Genomic DNA, 24,008 nt, shown 5'->3' on the forward strand with positions numbered 1-24,008 from the left:
CTGCAGGACAACTCTTCGTTGTGTTCGGAGTATTCCGAGTCTGTGATATATGGCTTTGGTTTGTCCATTTTGAGCTCAATCAGGCACAAGGTAACAAAAGAACCGTCTAGCCGGAATAAAACACGATCAATAGGCATCATATCAGAAATCTCAAGAGTCACAATATCTCCCTTCAATTTTAAGTATCGCGCAACGTAGCAACCAAAAAAATCAAACTGATAAATCTAGTCACACAAATTAATTTTTACAGTAGCATATCTTACCCCTTCTTGTCTTCAACCATTCCAACTTCTTATTAGCATATATCTCCTGAAATCTTTGCTACAACAAGTGGTGGGGAGGACAAAAAAATTTAGAAATTCTACGAACTTAATGCTAATGCGGAACCTGGAAAGATCTAGCAAGTAGGCACTGCTTGCTACCAAAGAAATCTTGTAACTACTTAGCCCCCCGGGACAATTCCTCTTCAACTAAAAGACCAACTATGCATGTCAATGTAGTTGGTCCCATCGATCATTGTTAACTTCAAGACATCAAGTATATGCTCATTGCTTCAACATCAAAATGGTTAAATGTAGCATCAACGCAAATTGCCTCTACTCACTGGAAGAAATACAACGTTCTCCGTGTCTACTCTACAAACTCCTGTAATCTATTACGGTAACTTCATCTTCAGGCGCATCGAGATCTTGATAGCTGCAAAATTGTTGAACTGTAAGTCAGTAAAGGAAGTATGGATAGTCTTTTTTTAAAAAAAAGAAAGCAGTGTTTATTCATAAGAAATTAAATCACATTCCATGGCATGTATTCATGCAAATGCATAGAGGTCAATCACATCTCCATTCGAACTCAAAACAACAACAGTTTCAGGATTCAATCAGGGAAGAAATTTCTCGAATGAAACAAAAATGCAACCAAGATAAAAACAGATACATATAATCTGCTTAAGGCACAACGTAACTATATGATCTTTTACAGCTCTCTTGTACTGCCTTTTCCTCCAATTCTGAAAATAGATTCAAAGTTGAAAAACTTCCACACGAGATAGTCATTCCAATGACTCCAGCATATGAAACACCAACAAAATGCCACAATTTGCAAATCTAAAATATGTTACTCACACCTCCAGTTTTCAACTTCTTCGAGGATAATTCTACATGTCGCATGGAAACAAACATACATTTTTACAAAAATTGTAGGAGTGATGTATGTCACTATAACATAGAACACATGACAACTGAATACATAACACATGACCCACCACCAGCATTACACAGTGGTGCTGAGGCATACTCATCTTGAGTAGTTGTATTTTGGAAGCGCGCAACTGTAACAATAACAGAAAATCAGTACTAACAGATCGAGAAGCAAGTAAACAACTTCCAAGAATTTCCAGAAGTAGCTCCTCTTTGGCAAGACATTCCTCCACACTTAGGAAGCAAAACAAGTTTCTTGATTCTGAATCTTGCCTTGAGAAAATAAACAAAAAGGGTGAACACAACACAAACTAGACTCCCGTTGTCTTATCTGTCCATCTTCTTCTCAACGTGGAACCCATTATTAAAAGTCTACTTCAACCTAATCTTCAAACATAGACAAACCAGCATGTGCAGATTTATCTTGGACATGGCTCACCGTGACTAGTATTCACAAGAACTGCTTCTACAAAACCATGCATGAACAAGGCAATAGCTCCAAATTGTAGCACAACTACCATGTAATGTGCGTATCATGCTTTCTTCTCGTTCTTTTTTTTAAATCAAGTAAAGTATAATATTACCGATAGTAGGAAAGTGCTCCTGTGTACAACAGGTGAACAACAAAACAGAGAATATACAGAAACATATTATTCTCTGCGAAGACACCCGATCTTTTGTACAAATAGAATCCATATTCACCATTTATCAATAACATTACACTTTACTCAATCTAAAAAAAAATCAACAGAAGCTCATTAGCTTCAAAGAGTCTCCTATTGATTTCCCTCCATACTACCCACATAAGTGCTAATGGTCCATGCAACATCACTCGCTGACATCATTGCCTTCATCCTGTAAAGGCTCAATACATAATGCACCCCCTTGCCGTACCCAACAATGTCCATTGTAATCCTACAAGTGATGTTTAGGGAAGGGTGGGGTGTACACAGACCTTACCCCTACATTTGGAGGTAGTGAGACTGTTTCTGTTAAGATTCTTGACTCAATAAAAACATTTTTCAAAATAGGTTCAAAAAATACAAGAGTAAGGAAGCTATGATGAAAATATCAAATGGAAGAAACATACAAACAACATACACAATAAGTGAGATATGGAGAAGGTGGAGTGTACCCCTTACCCCTACCTTGACCCACGGCAAAGGAAAGAAACATTGACGGCAAAAATGGTTAAGAAACCCGAAGTAACGAAAACAAAGCAAGTACTATAATTAAAAAATAAGATGATAGAATCATAATATTAAGACGGGTCAGTAGAAGAGGAAGCAAATTAGGTGCTCAATAACTAGGTTAGTAAGTAACACATTAAAAGGGTACATCCAAATACCAAAATAAAAGCAATTAAAAAGTGTGAAGCATGTACAAGACATTCTAGATGAGTAGGGGATAGACAGCTAGAAGCGTTAAATTATACATGTGTTGTTTCCAACATATAGATTTTTGTTAGCCTAGCCTAACAATACTTTTGTTACTTAATATAGAAATGTGTTAATTCTTTTTGGGACTGACGAAAAAGGAAAGTAAGTCGTAAGTTGGGACAAAGGGAATAATCGTTAACCAACACGTCAGATTTGGGACTGGTGCTATGTCAACACGGACCTCCAAACCCATTTTCCAGGGACCATTTATAAGCTGATGTGAGCCCTTGCTCACACAGCCTAAAACTCAGCCCTAGTTTTTATTCCCTGCATCTTCACACCAACACAAGACGGTGCAAAGCCTTTATTATAATCTTCCATTAAACCATTCAAAGAGCCATTATCTAGAATCAGCCTTTTCACCAACATACTTTACAAGTCATCAATGTACTATACCAACACTTTGGAACCCATATTGTCTCTTCTAACCCGAGAAAAATAAATTCACTTGTGCAGTAAAAAAAACCGCGCGAATTTCACAATTGACCAAATTTTACTTATTCTAGTGAGATGAACATTTGAATGATGATAACTAGTAGTTTCACCATTAAGCAATCTGAAAATCATACAATGCACGAAATACCTTCGCAAGCGACGAGGATCCTGTCGAAATCCGGGAGGTAAAGCAATTATCGGGCCTGCAGGCCCAGACCTCCCATTTCTACCGCCTTCAAATGGAGTAGGGCCTCCTTGTTCTCGCATCATTCGCATTGCAACTTCAGGAGGCGCAGGAACAAATGGACCAAGAGGACTACATTGCAGTGAAAATGAAAAAATAATCAAAATTCAAGAATCATATCCTAGACATGGGTAAGACTTACGTTTTGCAAATTTAACAAGTTATGGGAAAGAATCATTTTAAGTTACCCAGCACCAGGAACAGGCATCAATACTGGTGGAGGAGCCATGTCTGAAGGGAAAGAAGCAACTGGAATCCCTTGTCCACCAAAAGTATCAAACATTTCTTCATCAGGATTTCCCCCAGAGGCACCATCATTATTGGACTGAAAATCTCCAGATTGTGGATTTTCAGACATATCAAACCTTTCACCGCCATTAGCACGTCCATCCCGATCTTTACGGTTCCCTCTGTCATCCTTCAGCCGGCCATCTAGCCCAGGTCGGCGCCTAAGTGGCTTCTCTTTCTGCATAGAACCAACATGCAGTTAAATTCAACACCGATTGTAAGTTCAAGTAAAACGAGGACTGTTTACTGCATTGGATCAAACTGCTCTTATTCAATTAATTAACATATAAAGACGGGCTAGCTCCATCAGGAGAATGAAACTATGATACATAGGCAAGAACACAAAAAAAGATAAACAGCATTGAAACACAGATGACAAACAATGGATTATATCCGAGTGCCAACAACAAGAACAATCCAGCTGATGAGAATTCATCACAGCAATGAAGATGACAGAGACCCAAAATTACTCAGTTCAAACCAATTCGGTTAAACATCACTAACTGTGAAGGCAACATTCAGGACTAAAACGTGCATGTACTATCAACAATTTTCTAACTGGGAAATGTGTGAGTAGTTTTTGCACCCAAACAAAACCTCAAACATTCTTATAATAAAAGGGCAATCAATTAGAACTGTTTAACTTAACCATTATTGGAGCTTTCTCAACAATTTTAAAAACACTATCCTCTGTTCAAAAAAAAGAACTATCTCTGTATTAGTCTGTTCCAAAAAGAATGTCATTTTATTATGTTTGAAAGCAATTTAACTTGAACTTTCTATTTTACACCTAATGACAAGGGTTTATAACCACACAAATGTTATGGCATGGTTAAAATCACAAGATTCAAAAGTCTAGTAGCCACACAAATGTCATGGCATATCTAAGAGCATAAGTATCCAAAGACCTTTTTTCCTTGAAGTTTGTACCCAGTCAAAGTACAAATTTTTCGTTGCTGAACATATAATTTCAATAAAGTTGTCAACTAAGAAAAGCCAGAAGCCCATGTAGAGTTGGGGAATTCGAACTTTAAACTTGCTCATCTGACTCCCTTATCATTTAGTAGGGTAGGCCCTATAAATTGAAATGGAGGGAGAATGAGGTACTGAAGCACACTTGTCCAAACCACCAGTACTATCAGTATATGTTTTTTCAATGACTGAAAATTCTGTTGTTTCTACCTTCAATACTAGGTGGATAAATGGCACGATACCGTTCCTTCTCCACTTCTATAGTAGATTTGGTTCAACTCACGAGATGTGCAGTGCCTACCACACATTTCGTGTTATACTACTTTTACCATTGAACTAATGCCCTAGGACCAGAAAATAATAAGTACAGGTTTCTATAATCCATTCGATGTGCTGAATTTAGAACTTCGATTTCAGTTCTATACTTTTTTACATCACAATACTACTAGAGAGATGAGGATGTTATAAAACTTAGATACGACTTAGAGAACATGCTAAACTTGATAGTTTTCCAGCCTACCAATTCTATAACCAGTTTCTAGAAGATGGAATCAGTTGTAACATACAATGTTCAATATCAGACATTACGTAGAAAAGATGCCAGAATCAATCGCACATCCAAATGGAAGATCACAGATTTCAGTCTCATAGTCTTCATCACGTGGACAAATTCAAAGGGGTCATTTCGCTAATCATGTTATTGAAAATAATCACAATATCAATTTACAAGTTCAACAATCAGAAGCTTGTTGCCCTATTTGATTTCCCCAAGAACAATAACTGACAATAACTATGCCAGTATCTTCAGAAAAGCATGTAGATGACAACAGCACCTTTCGCATTATTATTGGAAATTCAATCATCTCTTGTTGTCACTCAATTACTTTCTTCTAGTATGTTTTATGGTATTATAATTTAAATCATAAGAATTTTTTGAAAGTTTTGTTGTGTTTACAAGAGGAATGCAACATTTGTCAATGTGAAAGGTTCAAAAGTTAAATAAACGACTACCTTAGACCAATGGCGGAAGGTTCAAAAGTTGATGAATAATGGACCCAAAACTGTACCCTCTATTCATTCATCTTGTGATTTATCTTATCTCACTTTAAATTTGTTCTTTTTTTTTTCTTTATTTGAGGTAATTAAACTTTTTGATAACAATACATCTAATTAAGCTCTTTGTTTTTATTATTATTATTATATATTTTGAAAACTAAGCTCTTTATTATATTGCACTTGTTATATTATTTAATAGAATATTGGACAATAAATCCATCCACTACACCTCAATCCCGACTAGTTGGAGTTGTTACATAAATCCTCCATATTCTTCCCTCTATTTGGACAAAGATATTACAAGAAATAACTCTGTATCTAATTTTAAATAAGACATATACTTAGATGACACCATATATCAGTATCAATACCATTAACCAAAACATCCAACAACACTTCAAAAAAATAGCAGTAATTATTTATGGAACTAGAATCCTCTGTTACAGTACATGTAAAATTTGTCCGAAAACCAATCGACCACAAATTAATATGACAAAACCTAAAACATGAAGCATGTTTTTTTTTAGATTCTTCAAAATGAAGACTATAGAAAGAACACAGCAAAGTTCACAAGACATCATTGATGGATACTACAGCATTACTTAGTCACCTTAAAAAGTATGAGAAAAAGCCTGGAGTAGAAAATTCAAGACGTTCAAAAACACATGCGAAGTAAGAACCCGAGAAATGTTACTTAACATAAAGAAGAAGAAATGGATGGGTTACCGGCACAGATGGCAGCATTACAGGAGTCCCACCAGGAGAATTTTCATCACTGAGATCATTTAAAACCTTTTAGCCTTGAAACTAAAAGTAAGAAGGTGGAAAATAAGATATTACTGTGTACTGCACTTACTTCATATAGTTCTGGAAATACAAATCTTCACGCACTTTAGTAGTCAGATCCACTGACAGATCAGGGTGTTTCAACTTTAAATGTTTATGGACAAATTCAGACGCATGGAAGAGCTTTGTACAACCCTTGGCTCCGCAACCATATTTCCAGCCATACTTCTCATCCCTAATTTTACGGACATAGGGATCTAAGGCTTCGGCGGCAACAGCATCAAGTTTTTCCTTTGCAGCCATTACCTCCAAGGGATCCTTCCCCTTCAGCCTGTCTTGCCAATGAGAATCCACTTTTGATTCCCACTCTGCTCCATTGCTTGTTGCATCAGCAGCCTTGCCGTCCACTCTCACATGCCGGAGACCCTTGGCTTCATTTGTCTCTGCCAGGCCATAATAATCCACCCCATGAATGCGCCACAGATAGGTTAGAAGTGTATCAAGTAACTCAGTTCCCTCGAGACCTTTCACTGAAGTTAAGCCCCTTATGATAATAACTGGGCCTGTGGAACCATGAGACTTGTCTCTGCTTCCCCTATCATTATCAGACCGAGATAGTATGTTATCCTCTATTCCCTTCTCCGAGTCAAGCTTCCTCACAAGTGCCTGTGCTTGTTCAACATCAATCTGGACTCTTCTGGGATCAGAACTCACTAGGTGAGCCTTTGGAGCAGCTAAAAGTAAGTCAGGGTCTTTATTGTGTCCCCTCCCATGCCTCCTCCTTTTGCCATTTTCATCTGCTTCTTCATCAGAATTTGGCTCACTTGACTGTCCTGATTTGTTTGTAGGAGGAGGTGCAACACCAGGACCTCTATTCATGCAAAGATTTATCACTTCAGAAAGCAGGATACAATTTCATCTTGCACATTCCATATATTAAGAACAAACAGGTCTTACATGTCTAGAGTTCCACTCTGCAAATCAAGTAAGAAATCCTTTGCCGATTTCCTTGCAAGCTCATTCCTCCTACAGGAAATTAAGACGGAGAAAAGACTTCAATAGAACCAAAGTCATACACCTGACTAGAACAATAAGTAAAAGGTCTAAAAGCAGTTTGTCCAAGAAACAAACAAGAGCATCGCCAAAATTATCCCTACAACATTCTGTTCATGGTATCAACATGTACCTTTCAATAACAGAAATTAAGTTTGATGGATGGTATTTGTCTTTCAACCTGCATATACAAAGAACTTCTATTAGAAAGCCAAAACAAATAAACATAGCAGGACAAGCTAGCTGAGCTGGAAGTGTACCATTCTTCATCTTTATGAGCGTTAAAATAAGCTCTTTTTTGTGCTTCTATGTACCCAGCCTTGTATTCTTGGTACCTGCATATGAGGAGAATTAGCTCCATTATTTTGCAGTGACATATTTTTACACGAATATGAGAGAATGTACTCAAAACAAATAAAAAATCTGCAAGTTACACTGAGGCCAATAAACTAAGCTTAAATTGACACATCTAAAGAACAAGATTTTATCATCATGGTTTCAGTCTCACCTGCGCTCAGCTTCAGCTGGCAAGATATCATCTTCAAGCTCCTGAATGAACTGCTTATAAGACTTCAATCCCTCTCTGCAACATGTACAAAAGAGTGCATTGATTATTTAAACCACATGACAAACCCATCTTAAAGATTTTAAGAAAGACTAATGAAATAACACAGGTCCCAGACCATATTCATATAACAATTCAACTGAAAGAAAATCACATAAAAATCGTGGAAAAGTCTCATACTCTCATGCATAAAGGTATTATTCGGTTGAATGGAAAAGAAAAAGGAGCATGAGAGTTAATCATCCAGTATTTAATGAAGGAGAGGAACACATTTACAAATTTGTTAGAAAAAGACGCGCCTCTGGAAAAGTTCTATTTTGCAAGGAGACTAGGGGAGGAGATAGATGGTAAGTAGGTGTTTGTGCAAGTTGTAACCACCCCACATTCTTAGAGCCTATTTGGATGGACTTATAACTAATGGCTTTTGGCTTTTTTTGGTTATTTTGGCTTAAAAACAAGTACTTAAAGCCAATCCAAACAGCCTCTTTCTATTTTACATCCAAGCAGACCTGCAAAAAATAATCATTTCTTTTTCTTTTCATTTATCTCAAGCCACTTTCTTGTAAAACACAATTTTCCTGTCACATATTGATGCCCAACAAAAAATCAGAGACAAAGAATTCATTCATCATGATGCTAAATGACAAAGATAACATGGGAGCAAGCACTGCCACTCATATAATAGCATTGATCATGCAGCTGCACTCGTTACTTGCAAACTTAACACCTACTATAGGAATGTACAGGACTGACTTTACTAGATGGGAGTCTATGGGGAGGGGGAAGGGGGGGAGGGTGCTCTTTTACAAGCATAGAAGTTGCAGGGAGGTGTAAAGGCAAAAATAAGAACATTGGAAAGAGTAATAATTTATGGCACAAACTTGTACCTTTGATTGTTCCCTGCACCAAAGCTATCTGCAAATCCTCCGCGAACAGGGCCCCAGTCTATCAAAAAAATATATATAGGTCAAAACTCCATCCCAAGAAATGCCAAACGCCACAAAAAATTTGGAGCAAATAATTTGATCGTGAATAATAGTACTAGACTAAAGCTACAAAAGAATAACTGAAAAATCAACCAGGTTGCACCTAAAAGACCATCAAAAAGTTCAAATATGAACATTTCTCCCTCCAGTTTGTTGAAGACATGAGTGGGTTTTAGGGGAACCATCTAAGAAAACAAAATGAAACAAATCCTATAGAGCAACGAATATTTACATAAAGCACCCCAAAAACACATATTACTCAAATAGAAGTTAAGACTTTACAAAGCAGAAACACTACACATTTAACACGCCCACTGATAGCAGATACTCCATGAGAGTAAAATATAAATGAGACTGACCTCCTCCTCGATAGCCACCAGACGAGCGTCCTGCAAATCGTCCATGATGCCTCTCATCAGGATAACCAGGTCTACCCCCCATCTCACGGTCATAACCTCCTTGATGGTCATAACCATATCTGCAATATCAAGAAGATTTCGTAAGCACCATCATAAGAACACTTGCAAGATAATTTGACAACAGAAAAGATCAGATTTGTAAATGCAAAAAAATTGCAAGACAAGAATTATGCAAAAGGACAAATGCCATAAAAGCATGAATAATAAAGAAAACACAATGAATGATGCTACTTTGGACGACTAGAGAAGTGTGCAAATAAAGACAAGAAAAAGAGGCAGAAATTCGTTAGTTTCCTCAGGTATATTTTTGTTCTTATTTAACAAATAAACGGCTGATCGTGCTTTTATCTGTTCTAATCTGTGCATGTCATTCTTTAGTAAGGACTCCCTTGCACAAAATAGACTTGACAGTAATTGAGAAGTGCAACTCAAAAGGTCAATACACTGTTGGGAAATGGATATGTTTGCAGTTCGCCAGAATAAAGATGTTCACCATTGATGTGATCCTGAATAAGTTTAATGACCTCTGGTCATGGAAGCTGATACAGAAAACTGAATTGCCCACCAAGGTTATATGCTTCAATTTGGACTATTCTAACTGGGTCATGTTTAACACAAGACACCCTCACAGAAAAGGCTTCCAGCAGTCAACCTCCTGGAGAGTGTCAGTCGCTTCTTTCCTACATTGTTCAGTGGCCACTGAACTGCAGAATATGTTTTACTGTATTTTTGGTTTGAATTGGGTCATGCCACATCATATGAGAGAGACTTATAAAAGAAGAAGTTCACAGAGAGTTGAGAAGCCCATCAAGAACATTTAGTTGATGATTCCTGTAGTTATTTTTTGGTGTTTGTGGAGCGAAAAGAACCAAACGTGATCTTATGAAATTCTCAACTCCAAATGACACTCTCAAGGAAAAATGTTGCTTATCCTTTTTAGCTGGTTAAGTTAACACCTGTAATTAGCAGTTGCTGATATTAGAACTTTCTTAGCTCCCTAGAATGGACTGACACACTGTAACGAGGATAACAAACTCTTTGATATGTACTTTTCTATTTCTGTTTTTGTGATTATGCATCTTCTTGATGGTTCTTCAATTGAAATACCACTACTTCATCAAAAAATTATCACCATATGTCATTGGATGCAAGAACTCACTACAGAGTAAGCTAGAAAAATACAAATATCTTTAGATAACAGTTTTTTGTGTTCATATTGGATTTCTCTAACATCAGGAAACTTGCACCAACATATCAAAGGTTGCTTGATAGATCTAACACACTCCGTAATCTCTAATCTAATGTTTAGAAACCTAAGAAAGTGAATGATTTTAGCTTCAGAATAAAAGTTGGTAAGTTAAAATGAAGTCGAACAATTACGCTATGAAGGTTATAAGGTGATTCTAAGATTGTTCTGCAACTCTTCAGGTATACAGCAAAATAATACCATGGTTCCTAGATTCTACAGAGGTGAAATAACAGCTTGTAGAATCTATTTTCCTGATCACCAGTGGTCTGAGTGAGAATTCCTAACCGTAACATCAACTAATTTTCTTGAAAGCTGCAGCGGACCTAAAAAATTTTATCGGATTTCCATTTGCTCCTCAATAATATAAATTGGAGGATTTCACGCATAACTTACAGTCCATATAATCCTTTTATTTCCTACGATTACTCTGTCATCACTGATCTCTGGTCATAGGGTTTCCAAATGAGTGTTGATTATTGTCTACATTTTATAAAGCTTAGCACTAGAAATAACTTAACCCAGGCTGTTTTCTGTTCACTAGAGTATGCAGCAACATATTTTTTACTGACAAATCCTGTTAGACAGCACTGTGTTAAATGCAAGTAGAGTATTAAGAACTCCAAAAAAAAATTTTAAAAAAAAAAACAGCAATTCATATTCCCAAAGGCGTGGATGGTACTCCTTCATGTAATTATGCGAACAATTACGTGATCCTAAATACTTCTGAAGCTGTATCAGTACACCATGTTAACTGGTCAAAAGCAGCTTGTTTACAGTTAATTCAGTCCAGAATATGCAGGTTTTGGCTACCAATCTTGCATGTCAAATAGAAAGTCTCCCCACAGAGTACTTGGGGATGACTTAAGGGGCAAAACAGGTAGCAGATTCTATTTGGCATGGTGTTATAAGGAAATGTGAAAAGACATTGGCTAACTGGAAGAGACAATACCTCTCTCTTTGGGTCACTTAATTCCATGACATCTTATATTATGTCTCTTTGTCCAATACCCATCAGGGTAGAAAAAGTTCAAGAACTTCCTCCAAGTCGAATGGAGTACCGTCACATCAATCAAGAAAAAAAGGGAGGAATGGAAGAAGATTAGGGATCAAGAACTTGAGGACACAAAACACGAGCCTTTCGATGAGATGGTTATGCAGATTTAATTTGGAAGACAGTGCACTAGGGAAGAGGGTAACCGCATTGAAACATTTTCAATTGAATGAATGGTATTCAATTATAGGAGGGCCGCCGCAGGCAGACGGACATTGGAAAAATCAGAGCACTATGGCCAGCTTCTCCCAGGGCATTAGCTATCAAGTAGGAAGAAGTATCTCCTCCTTGCTACCATTTTGTGCTTAATACATCCAACTTGATAGCTTCTCAAAAAAAAAACATCCTCCAATTTCATGTTTACATACAATGTTGGCACCTTAATATGTCTGCTAGCATAGACAGACAGAATTGCAGCATCTGTCATCAACATGTCATTGAGCTTGAACTAAACAAAAGGTTTGTCGGTCATCACTAAAGAGTCCATTAGTATTTGAATGAAACAGACACAGTGGGCGGAATAAATGTAGGAAATTGATATAACCAACTTATCTAGTACATGATTAAGGTGTAATCAGATATGAGCATTATACACCATACCAAAACCGGAACCTCAGAGAAGCTACATTTTTCAAAAAATATGTGCATTATGGGAAGGACCAAAACTGGTACCTCACAGAAGCTAACTTCTTCAGCTTACACCACTGTTCTAATAGTACTGAACCCTCAAAAAGCCCAAACATAACCTTTGTCAGCACCTAAACATTCTCATAGCAATTTCTTAGGGGAAATGGGTAATGCCCTGGAAAGTGTACTGTATTGCTGTTGCATATACTAATCCAACACACTAATGGACCAACAAATGCTATATTTCACCATATTTATTATAGTATATAAGTTCTTACTACTCCTTTCTTTCACTACCCAGGTCCCAGAAATCTACTATTTTTCAGCTTGAATTATATAGTAAATAAGTTCTTCCTACTCCTTCCTTTCATCACCCAGGTCCCAAAAATCTACTATTATTCAGCTTAAAACAAGGTGAATCATGAGTCTGCGCGTCTGCCATCCTCCACTTAATTATTTATGTAATCCTACTACATAGCCATAACATGCCTCAGTAACAACCTAACTGCGGCCATCCATAAGAAATCCCACTGATTGGCTAAACAGACTGATAATCGAAGATTTATAAGAGAATTTCCAATCATATGCGGAGAAAAAGCTTCGTAATTTACCTTCGATCACCATGCCCAAAACCACCTCTAGGACTTCCACGGCGTCCATCATAGTCATCTCTACGAGAACGCTTATAAGGTGGAAATGGAGGCGAACGACGGTGAGGAGGAGAATATCCACCACGTCGGTCACGATAAGGAGGAAGAGGAGGAGGAGGGCTATGGCTAGGCCTTCCACGTTTGTAGTCACGCTCTCGACCAGGAGGATGATGAGGAGGAGAACGATTACGATCGTAATAGTCCCCACGACCACCTCTACGATCAAAATCCCTGTCATCCCTCCGTTCCCGTGAATCTCTATCACGGCCACGCCTCGACGGCGGAGGAGGAGGAGGCGGTGGTGGAGAAGATACCGGTGGCTCTTCCGTCGACTTGTTTGGATTTTCCTTGCTTCGTTCACGGCGGCGTTCTAAACCTTCCGACGGAGCGTCCATTACTTCAGCCATGGGCGGCGACGGTGGCGGTGAATCGTCGGGAAGAGAAACCCTAGCTGAGAGTGCAGTGTTTGTTTGTAGATGTGGAAATTAAGAGTGACAAATGGAGAATAAAAGATTGGTGAGGGAGTGGAAAGTAAATAAGATTTTTGAGTTTTAAGGAGATAAAAGGTTTTCATTTACAACCCCAAAAGTATTCTTCAATTACTTAATTTCCCCACAAAAAGAAGATTTTGATTTTTAACTCCACTAACTTTTTCTATTTCACTTCTACTATACAAATTTTATCCTCCATTTCCGAGTGTTTTGATAAATTTTAAAAATCTTTAAAAATAACATAGTTATAAGTTTTTTTTTTAAAAAAAAAAGGGTCATTTGTGTGTGTATGTGTTTGCGTGTATGTGCGCGTGGGTGAGTGTGCGCGAATATACGCGTACGTGTACATGTGGGTGTCTGCGCGTGTGGGTATTTATACCAAAAATAACATAAATTGTATTTAGGAGATCTAAACATATTTGAATGTGAATGAACATTTGAGAAACATGTAGTTTTTTACGAAGACACTTGTGAATCCATTTATGTGAAACAAAAATTTCTTTCTTCTGCTTTGTCTAAAAACCTTTAAGGTGTGTTTGGAAAATCAGCTTGCTAGCTGATTTGATATAATTGAGTGCAATTACATTGTATGGCATGTTTGGTTGGTCATCTATTTAATTACTTGGTCAGCAGGTAATTGAGCGTAATTGACAGAGATAATTACATTATTTTAATCATAGAGGAGTTGCGAATTGCTGATAATAATTAAATGGTGTAATTATAAGTTGATTATTTCTTCCTTATATTTCTAATTTTTTTCGTTTAAATTTATTTTTTATTTTATTATTTTAAATTCTTTTTTATTTTTATTAATATTCTAATTGTTTTCTAAAAATATACATTTATATTTTATACTATCTATATTTCATTTCCTTCTCATTATCAATCATTACTTCATATGATTTCATATAATTTTTCGTATTATCTATAAGAATTTTTTATCAGTATAATTTTGTTAGTATTTTAATTTTTAAATTAGAGTAGAATTTATTGTTGAATAAGGTTATGAACTTATATTTTTTTTTTTTTAAATCATGTTGAGGTATGTTATGTTGGAATTTGATATAAGAGTATTACATTAAATTTTTTGTTTTAAATTTATAACTTATGTTATATTTTCAATTTCATTTGTTTTAGAAGTATTGACCAGATATTTTATGTTGCATACTATTTTTTTTAGTTAGACTTGATAGATTATCTTTCTGTTAAATGTTTTTATAATTTTATGATATTATATTTATAATATTAATCTTTTTGTCAAACACGCATTTCATGATGTGCTTTTAACTTTAATAATTAATTTAATTAAAATATACTAAATAAAAAATATAAATAATTTATTTTTTATAATATTAATTAAGAACATACGTTTATTAATTAATATATTTTCAAAAGGCTATACATATCTCAAATATAATATTTAATATCATTAACAAAGATCTTTAATTATTTGTCTTATATGAATCTTGCTAAATTATTTATAAATGCTTTTAGTTTGTGTTAACTTAGATACGATACCTAATTATAAAGTTCACTAGCTCGAGTTGGATCTATGAATCCAATATCTCAATTTCACAATCATGTCCTAACTAGTTAGAGTTGGCTATATAATACAATTATTTCAATTTCACTGTTTTCAGGTCTATTTTAAATCTTGTTGATAATGAAATTTTATTAATAAATTTATATTAAATCTTAAATTTATCATAGAAAGTAAAATTATTGGTTAATAAAGTTAAATTAATATTTAATTTAAAATTATATGACTTAAATCAAGTGCAAATTATATTTGGACCAATATATCAAGTTGACAAAATGAGCTCAAATACTCATGTTCTTCAAGCCAAAGGGCCAAAATTGTTTGGACCAAAATATCTCCAAAACTCTAGTTCAAACATATATAAAGAGGTCTCTATAAGACTCTGCAAGTCTGCTTCAAATGTTGAGCCGCAAGTATTTCATCAAGTCAAAAACAATTCTGAAGAAAAGAATTAGGGAATCACATATGTTTTCTTAAAGATTTTATAAAGATGGCAGCCTTCACATAAATTTAAATACAAATACTATTGTTGCTTGTTGTTTTCCTTTCATGTTTGTTGTAATTCATGATCGAAATTTTAATGCATAATATTCAATAATAGAAAATCTGAAACTATAAGCTTTTGTTTAGATGTTAATTTTGGGATTAATGTCTCCTAATTTCTTTTGATTGTTGAGATAACATGAAGAGACATTGATAAAATTTATTTTGCATACAATTGAAACAAAGTAAAATGTATGTATATTGCATAATTATAAGTGTATAGGAAAAAGATATATGTTTTTCTCTCGCTTTATACAAAAACAGAAACACAATATATACACTTCTGTTGTATAAAGCGAGAGAAAATTGTATTTCACTACAATTGTATAATTCGCTGGCCTTTTTCGCTGCAATATTTGTATAAAATTTGCATTTGTCTACAATTGAATTGAAGTAAAATGTTTGTAAATTGTATAATTAAGTGTATAGCACGAAAATATATGTTTTTGCATGTGTATATACAATTTTTTCCCGCTTCATACAAAACAGAAACACAATTTATACACTTCTGTGTATAAAGCGAGAGAGGCGAGCAGAGGGAGAGTGGCGAACGAGATTTTTGGGAGAGAGGCGACTGACAAACTTTGGCGAACGTTTGCTATGGAGCATAATTAAATTAAACCGTAGTTACTCCATTTATTTTAGGTTATTAGTTTGCTATTATATACAATTATCCCTTATTTTTATCCATTCCATGTAAAAGTGTTTGCATTTCAATCTTATAATACCTAAAATATTTGAACGTGTTTATTTGTTACATTCTTTGGACAATTTCAATATCTAGTGATGCACAATTAAAATTAAAATTTATAGATATCAAGTATAGCCAAATAAAAAAAAATTATTTATGGAAGAATTATGGAATAAGTAAAAAATTTAACTCATTTATGAAAAGATAGAATTAGTTCAAAAATATTACAAAAGAAAAAAAACAATAACAACAATATATTGTTTTTATAACAACCTCTCTCTCCAATTGTATTCAATTAAATATATATACAAGCTTTGAATCTTATTTTAATTGTTTTTGAAAAATTGTATTTTGTATTTTTTGTATCAATTGTATTTGTAATCATACGAAATACAATATGAATTCATTCTCTCTTTCAAAATGTATTTGTATTCAAACAAAGAGAGGATGCATACAATTGTATTCGTTGTGTTCCAAATACAATTGATACAAAACAAATACAAAATACAATCCACTGGCCTCCCTCCCTCGATCTCACTCGCTTCTCTCCTCCCTATTTCGATCTCGTTCACCTCTCTCCTTTTAATATGTACTCATTTTTGATATAATCAATTTGTAGATGTATTTTTTTCTACTAAATCTGCGAATAAATACACTCTCTCTCAGATCTAGCGTCTTTACTCCCCTAATATTTTGCTATTAATCGTAATTGAATAAACTATAACTATAGAACCCTGTTTAATGCATAACGTTTGTTATTTTTGAAAGTTTTCTATTATTTATTATTTCTAAATTTTGTATTTTCATAAAAAAGATTATTTCCGTTAAAAGATAAAAATTAAAGACTAACGCAAAATAAGGAAAAAATGTGTTGGGTTGATAAAATATGGGCCGGGTATTACTATGGCAATTTGGGCTTTTAAGTCTTCAAACCCAAACCCTAGAGTACTTCATCAGCTTATATATTGCAAACCTCTTCACACATTTCTGGGTTCGTTCGCCGCCGTCGACGTAATTTGCTTCTTCAAATCCTCCATCTCCGACGTTGTTCTTTCTCACCGGAATCCACGATGGTGGCTGCAAAGAAGACCGTAAGTATCTCATTCTTCGTTCAATCGATTTGTGTGGACGAATCGGATCATGAAAATGCTAAATTAGGATTTTTTTTTTTGTGAATTTTGCAGAAGAAGACTCATGAGAGTATCAACAACAGGCTCGCTCTTGTTATGAAGAGCGGGAAGTATACATTGGGATACAAAACTGTTCTCAAAACAATTAGAAGTTCCAAAGGTATTGTTTAGTGAGCTCAATCGCTCTTTAGTTTGGGCGTAAAGTAATCTGGTGTAATTTTGATGTGGAATTTGTTATTTTGCTATGTATCAGTTCTCTGTGTTTCAAATATAGCTGTAATTTGGTGATTTTATCTTTGAGCATTATATTTGGTATGTAACAGTGCTCTGTGTTTGGAATGTAACCATAAAAGACTGATCTTATAGAAGAGAAGGGTTAATATTGAAATGAGATATAGGATTGTGTAGCATTCAAGTCTACAATTTAATAGAAGACCCTTATTGATGGCTTTTGGATAGTAGAATTTGGTGATAGAATAGTTTGGCGTTTGTCTTTCTGAGCATAATATTTGCATGTATTAGTGCTCTGTGTTTGGAATGTAGCTAGAAAAGGGCAATCTTTAGTGGGGAATGGTTAATATAGAATTGATATATGGATTGTGTAGCGTTTAATGTATCACAGACCCTTACTATTGGATGATATAATTTGGTAATTTTTTTTCTTTGAGCAGAATATTTGCTATATAGCTCTGTGTTTGGAAAGAAGCCTTGAAAGACTAATTTCTACTGGAGAATTGTTAAATGTTGAGTTGAGATATATGATGTGTAGCATTTTGAGTCAACAATATAACAGATACCCTTGTTGATGACTATTGGATGGAATAATTTGGCTATTTTCTCTTTGAGCATAATATTTGCTTTGTATCAGTGCTCTGTTTTTGGGGTGTAGACATAAAAGATTAATCTCTAGTGTAGAAGGGTTGATATCGGGATGAGATAAATGATTGTGTAGCATTTGAGTTAACAATATAATATAGACCCTTATTGATGACTAATTAATCATATAATTTGGTGAATTTTTTCTTTGAGTATAATATAAATAATTTTTTTTTGAGAAAGTGTACCTTGATCCGTGAGGTTTCAGCTGTTAATTTTGAAAATGACTTCTGAGTTTTTAACTGATCAGATCTTAGTTTTAAAATTTTAATTAAAACTAATTAAGCGAGCCAAAATGTTATGAGCACTGTCTCAAGAAGCTCACCACATATTTCTTACTTGGACTGTTCAAATTGAGGAGTTAAAGTTGAAGTTGAAAAATCATAAATAATCAAGGAGAAATCTGTTATATGTAATTATATCAATGCTTGCTAGTTTTTATAGCAAAGTTATTTAGGAATTAATAATTGTATCATCAACCCCATGTGTTTGGTGTCAGCTGTATGGATCCTTTATTCATTTTGCTTTGATTGGGCTATATAATTTGATTCTTGTCTTAACAACTTATTCATGTCCTTCCCTTTCTTGCAAATATTACATTACAATTTAGAAATTTACTCCCTTTCCATGTGAATGGTCTTTGCGAATTTTTGTGAGGTCAATATGACTTATTTGTTTATGTAAAATAGGAGGGGGAAGGAAGCATATTTCCTGATTATGGATTCCCTGTTAGAGAGGGAGTAGAGTTTGTTGCTTTCTCACTTGTGTTTCTATATTTTTGAATGTTACAGCAAAACTTGTCATCATTGCCAACAACTGTCCTCCTATCAGGAAGTCTGAGATAGAGTACTATGCTATGTTGGCAAAGGTTGGAGTTCACCACTACAACGGAAGTGAGTCCCTGTTATTCAATACATTCTTTCAGATACCAATATTTCTCTTTGTGCTCCCAAAGTGTCCTTGATATTGCTTTCAACATATAGCTTTCACTGGAGAGCTTTACTTTCTTTTAGGTGTCTTTCTTTTTCTGTCTGAGTTCTTGTATCAGCATTGTTTTGGAAAGATTTTTGTTTGGATTTGTGTATGGTTAAATAGAAGTGCTCATAATAGTGATCAGGATGGAATCCCACGAAAATCCCTTCTTTATTAGGATTGATACCATGATAAGGATATCGAAGCATAAATAGTCTGGGTATGCAAACTAAGTTTATATGTTGTGAGTTGAGGGGTGGGGGGAACCTGATTATATGTCAGTGGGCTAACTATTAACTAAATATTTAACAGCCTTATTGTTGTCTAGATTGGCTTATCTTCCGATGCATATTTGTTATGCCTGCATGGTTTCTCTTGCTTCTTATGGTTTCTTATTCTATGATCTTGTTGACTATCCTGTCAAAAGTTTTAGTGAGTTGCGTATGCTTTTCTACATCTCTTTGTGATACACCTCTTAGTGGAAGCTAAGTTTGTAATTGTTTCATTTTACTTGTTGGTAGATTGTTTTCAATACTTTTCCGGTTGTGTTATTGTTCCTTGTGCTTATTATATGTTTTCCATTATTGCAGACAACGTAGACTTGGGGACTGCCTGTGGTAAATACTTCAGAGTTTGTTGCCTCAGTATTATTGACCCAGGTAAACATATGGTGGAATTCTTCATAGTATCCATCAATCAATTGTATTTCTGGCCTTGGCTATTGTAAAAAAGTTGTTATTGTCTCGTCGATGTTCTAAATCTCTGCGGTTGTTACAGGTGATTCTGATATTATTAAAAGCTTGCCTTCTGACCAGTGAAAGAGGCATTTGATTTGATGCTGTTTTGGATCCTATTCAGAAGTTGCCCGATTGTTATTAAGAAAAAGTAGCTACAATTGATGAGTTTGACAACTTCATTTATCACTTGTTGCAAGAAAGTTTTGATGTTGAATCTGATTTTAACAATTTTCTTGAGTTATCTTTCCATCTACTTTGTAGACTTTAATCTGTTCTGCTCCCCTTCTCTTGGTTGAATTTCCATTACCCTTGTGTTATTTACTTTCTGGTCAGTTAGTTATCTGCCAGATTAATGATGAAATTCAACCTTAGTTAATATTCTCATCGAATGACGGCGGGGGAGCAAATCCAACTAGAAAAACTCGAGTTGAGCAAAGGTTGAATCCAATTGAGTTTTCTACCATACTCAATCGAGCTCGACCGCATTTGCTACAATACTCTTACCATAATGTAAGCTTCTGTTTGAACTCCATTGCTATACTGCTATCTATTTTAAAGTAGGTTTCTATTAATGTTTGAGTTCATAAATTCTATCTATTCACATGTACTGTCCACATAGAGTAGAGCAAGTTTTAGCAAAAAACATGTTTGTTACAAAATATGATGTGTTGTTTATTTTAAGAAAATTGAGTCATAATGAATTTTTTGGGGATTGTTATTTGATAAGGTGACACATACTACTTGTCGCCACCTCCTAATTTCAACTCAAACTTTGGCAGAAAAGTGAACACAAATGTCAAATAACAAATGCATCAACTTGGCACAATAGATGCAATACAACCAACTTTTTTTGACACCCAAAACATTGTTATTGTCACCCCTTAAGCTCTCTATAATATATTTCACAAGGTTCTCCCATTTTCTTCAGAATTTATAGTCAAAAGAATTGGCAAAAAGAGGTAATTTTTTTAGTTCCATATGTTTCAAGATTTTTGTTTCACAAAAATGGGATTTTCAGTAGTTTATGTTTTAATTTTGATGAATTTGTTGCGATAAGTTTTACGTATCCAGTGTAATCTCATAAATAGTTCTCGATAGAGTGGTGTATAGACACATCTTACCTTACTCCACGAAAATAGATAGCTTATTTTTATTTTTTTTAATAAGAGAGAAGCGTTGAAAACATCTCTAAATTAAACACAAATTATTAGTTTTATCACCAAAGTGTTAAAAACAATTCTAAATTTGACGAGAATTTGTGGTGTATTTCACTCAGAATCAATGCTTAGTTGTTGTTTTATAACAATTTTTCTTTTATAAATATACCCTTTATCAGAACTTCCACATAATGCCACAGTAGTGTAGACCTTTTATACTAGTATGATCAATATACTGATAGCTTCAATAGTTCATTAAAATTTCGCTTAATTTGATATTGGATTATAGTTTCTTTCTTTCTTGCAATTGTCTAGAGCCCTAATGTAAATCACCACTTGGTGTTGGAATATATAAGACGTATAACACTTCTTGGTTATAGGTTGCTTCTTCAAGCGTTCTGGAGAAATATGGAAGAGATGATCGGAGAAATATTATGTTCTCATGAGCTAATGCCACAAGAAAAGTAATGATGTCTATAACTTTAAAGCTCTGAAGTAATATCTCTCCAGTCACCTCATCCGTATTTCTCGAATAGGTTGCTAATTCAAGCATTAGAGAAATATGGAAGAGGTGATTGGAGAAATATTTCTAGGTGTTACGTCGTGCAATTGCAAGATTTATCATTAGGTACGTGTGCGACAACATTTTGGGGAAGGCCAAACAATATAGGTATTTATCCTCTTCTAAGTAATCTAGATACACAATGTTAGAATAGTTGGCTTTCTTTTACTTTATGTTGCTAGGCTTAAAATTCTGTCATGTTATTACCAAAACTATCTCTTAACGAGGATGGAAATGTTTGTTTTGCGTAATATTTGTTTGTCTAAGATGACTTTCGAAAGATAAAACAAGGATAAGTGACTTCGATGGCCTATTACGAGGTATTCCGTACCTACACTGGAGCGTCGAAAAGTCCCATATTTGTGGGTGAAGCGCTCCTTAACAAAAGTTGACTCCGTACCCAAGGAGACTCGAACCGGAGAACTCTTGGTTAAGAATGAAAAAGTACTTACCACTCTTTAATTCTTACTTTGAGTGGATTAATTATCTTGTCAATTCTTGCTCCTTATAATTTAGTTATATCATGAATTTGTTTATTCATGGTCATCTATACCTTACCAAAGCTATTTCCTTATTTTCGCCTCTTCAGTCGTAAATGTTGAATTATAGAAAATGCATAATACATATATAAATGAGTTCATTTAACTTGACCTCATTTCTTACTTATGCTCTCCACCTTTAGATGTCCACAAGCAGACAATCTAACTTCTATAAAGTTGAACAAGTAGACATGAGTTTTACGTAGCATAATACATGTAGGAGATCACACACGACACAAATTGCCACATAGGATGCCGCGTAGGAAGTGTGTGTCTATTTGTGCAGCTCCATACAAGTTTAAGTTTACTTGTGCACACCCAAATTGAAGGACATAAATGTGAAATGAGGTCAAGTTAAATGGTATATTCCTACCTAAAATATTATATCGGAAGAGTGAATTATGTAGAAGTCTGGCTTCTCATTTAGCAAATGTTAGTGGTTATTATATATATAGGACGTGGACTAGTGGAATTTTTGTCTATTTAATTATGTTTGATCGAAAAACTTTCCTTTCATGCTCTAGCCTTTCTTGTAGATCTCGAAAGAAGCAAGCCCTGACTGAGGAGGAAAGTGTATTCGAGAACTTCCTACACGTATATAGTAATCAACGATTTGTGAATATTGTAACATTACTGTTGGAGTCCCACATCGTCTGTGGGATGGGAATATGGACTCCTAATATGGTCTTCATATGAAGAATTAGGTGAAGATGATAAGGAAATTGAGTCGAGAAATATTCCTTTGACTCTGGTATAGGCGACAAAGAAACATTGCGATCCTCAATTCTCTTATCATTCACATCTTTTTTTTTTTAAAAATAATGCTGGATGATATCTTTAAGTAACGATGTTGCAATCTCTCACTAAATACAGAAATTGGACGATCAAGAGAAGAAGTAGAAGAAGAAATAGAAGATAGTTGGACAAGGTGAATTTCCTATATACTTGGAACTATTATTGTCTCGATCCCTAATATACTTGGAGTTTCAAGATACTTATGTGGTTTAGTTAGAGTGGGCTCGATCCCATATTGGTTGGAGATGAATTGGTGGTCTACTTATATGAATCCGGACAATCCCCTCTCATGAACTAGCTTTTGGGGTTGAGCTAGATACAAATGCTATAGCTTTACATATTTCATGTTCTCGTGTTGTTTTCACGTGATATAGTACCACATGATGGTACCATTTAATAATGTCAAGCGATATTCCTATAGAGCTCAGATCCATATGAGGCTCGTCGCATAGCTGAAACCCTAACACCTTGTCTTCAATTGTCTTTTTGTCCATGCCATTGGCTTGAGATCCGATTGTACAATTTTCTCTGCCTTTTTTTGAGTCCGAACTAAATCTTGTCTCTTTTCTTGCCATGTACACCTGGACGAGTTTTACTCAATGCAATATACTCACACAATCTCAACAATCAAAGTTGCAATAGAGAAAATGAGGACTCACACAAACTGCATTTTGATGTAATCTCTCTGTAAAAGACGAGTTATATGTCTATTGATATAGGCATTGAAATGTTTAAACTTTTTTTTTCTCGATTTATGATTTTTATAAATCTAAAAGCACCAGAGGAAAGCTAAACAAAAGCGGACCTAGAATTTTGTACAAGGTTGTGTTTTGTGGCAATTGATACATAACTTAACATTGTTATATGTTGGGATAATGCCTAAGTACCCCTCAACCTATGCCCAAAATCTCAGAGACACACTTATACTATACTAAGGTCCTATTAACCCCCTGAACTTA

General features: G+C 34.9%; 2 protein-coding genes across 2 annotated transcripts; one reads left to right on the forward strand and one right to left on the reverse strand.

The window, feature by feature from the left end:
* Positions 1-107: 107 nt before the first annotated feature.
* LOC101252107 (serrate RNA effector molecule) lies at positions 108-13,757 on the reverse strand. The gene is made up of 12 exons (XM_004228426.4): positions 12,978-13,757; positions 9,380-9,498; positions 8,922-8,979; positions 7,978-8,052; positions 7,730-7,804; positions 7,603-7,650; positions 7,374-7,442; positions 6,487-7,287; positions 6,357-6,405; positions 3,503-3,780; positions 3,219-3,386; positions 108-696 (listed from the first exon to the last, which is right to left on the reverse strand). Exons 1-12 carry the CDS (start codon positions 13,421-13,423, stop codon positions 636-638), a joined length of 2,247 nt encoding a protein of 748 aa, XP_004228474.1. The 5' UTR covers positions 13,424-13,757; the 3' UTR covers positions 108-635.
* Positions 13,758-17,194: 3,437 nt separating this feature from the next.
* Positions 17,195-20,264, forward strand: LOC101251804 (large ribosomal subunit protein eL30). The gene is made up of 5 exons (XM_004228425.5): positions 17,195-17,372; positions 17,466-17,571; positions 19,079-19,180; positions 19,850-19,918; positions 20,037-20,264. Exons 1-5 carry the CDS (start codon positions 17,352-17,354, stop codon positions 20,075-20,077), a joined length of 339 nt encoding a protein of 112 aa, XP_004228473.1. The 5' UTR covers positions 17,195-17,351; the 3' UTR covers positions 20,078-20,264.
* The last annotated feature ends 3,744 nt before the right edge of the window (positions 20,265-24,008 follow it).

This window comes from Solanum lycopersicum, chromosome 1, assembly GCF_036512215.1.
Source record: "Solanum lycopersicum chromosome 1, SLM_r2.1".
In the NCBI taxonomy this organism is placed as follows: domain Eukaryota; kingdom Viridiplantae; phylum Streptophyta; class Magnoliopsida; order Solanales; family Solanaceae; genus Solanum; species Solanum lycopersicum.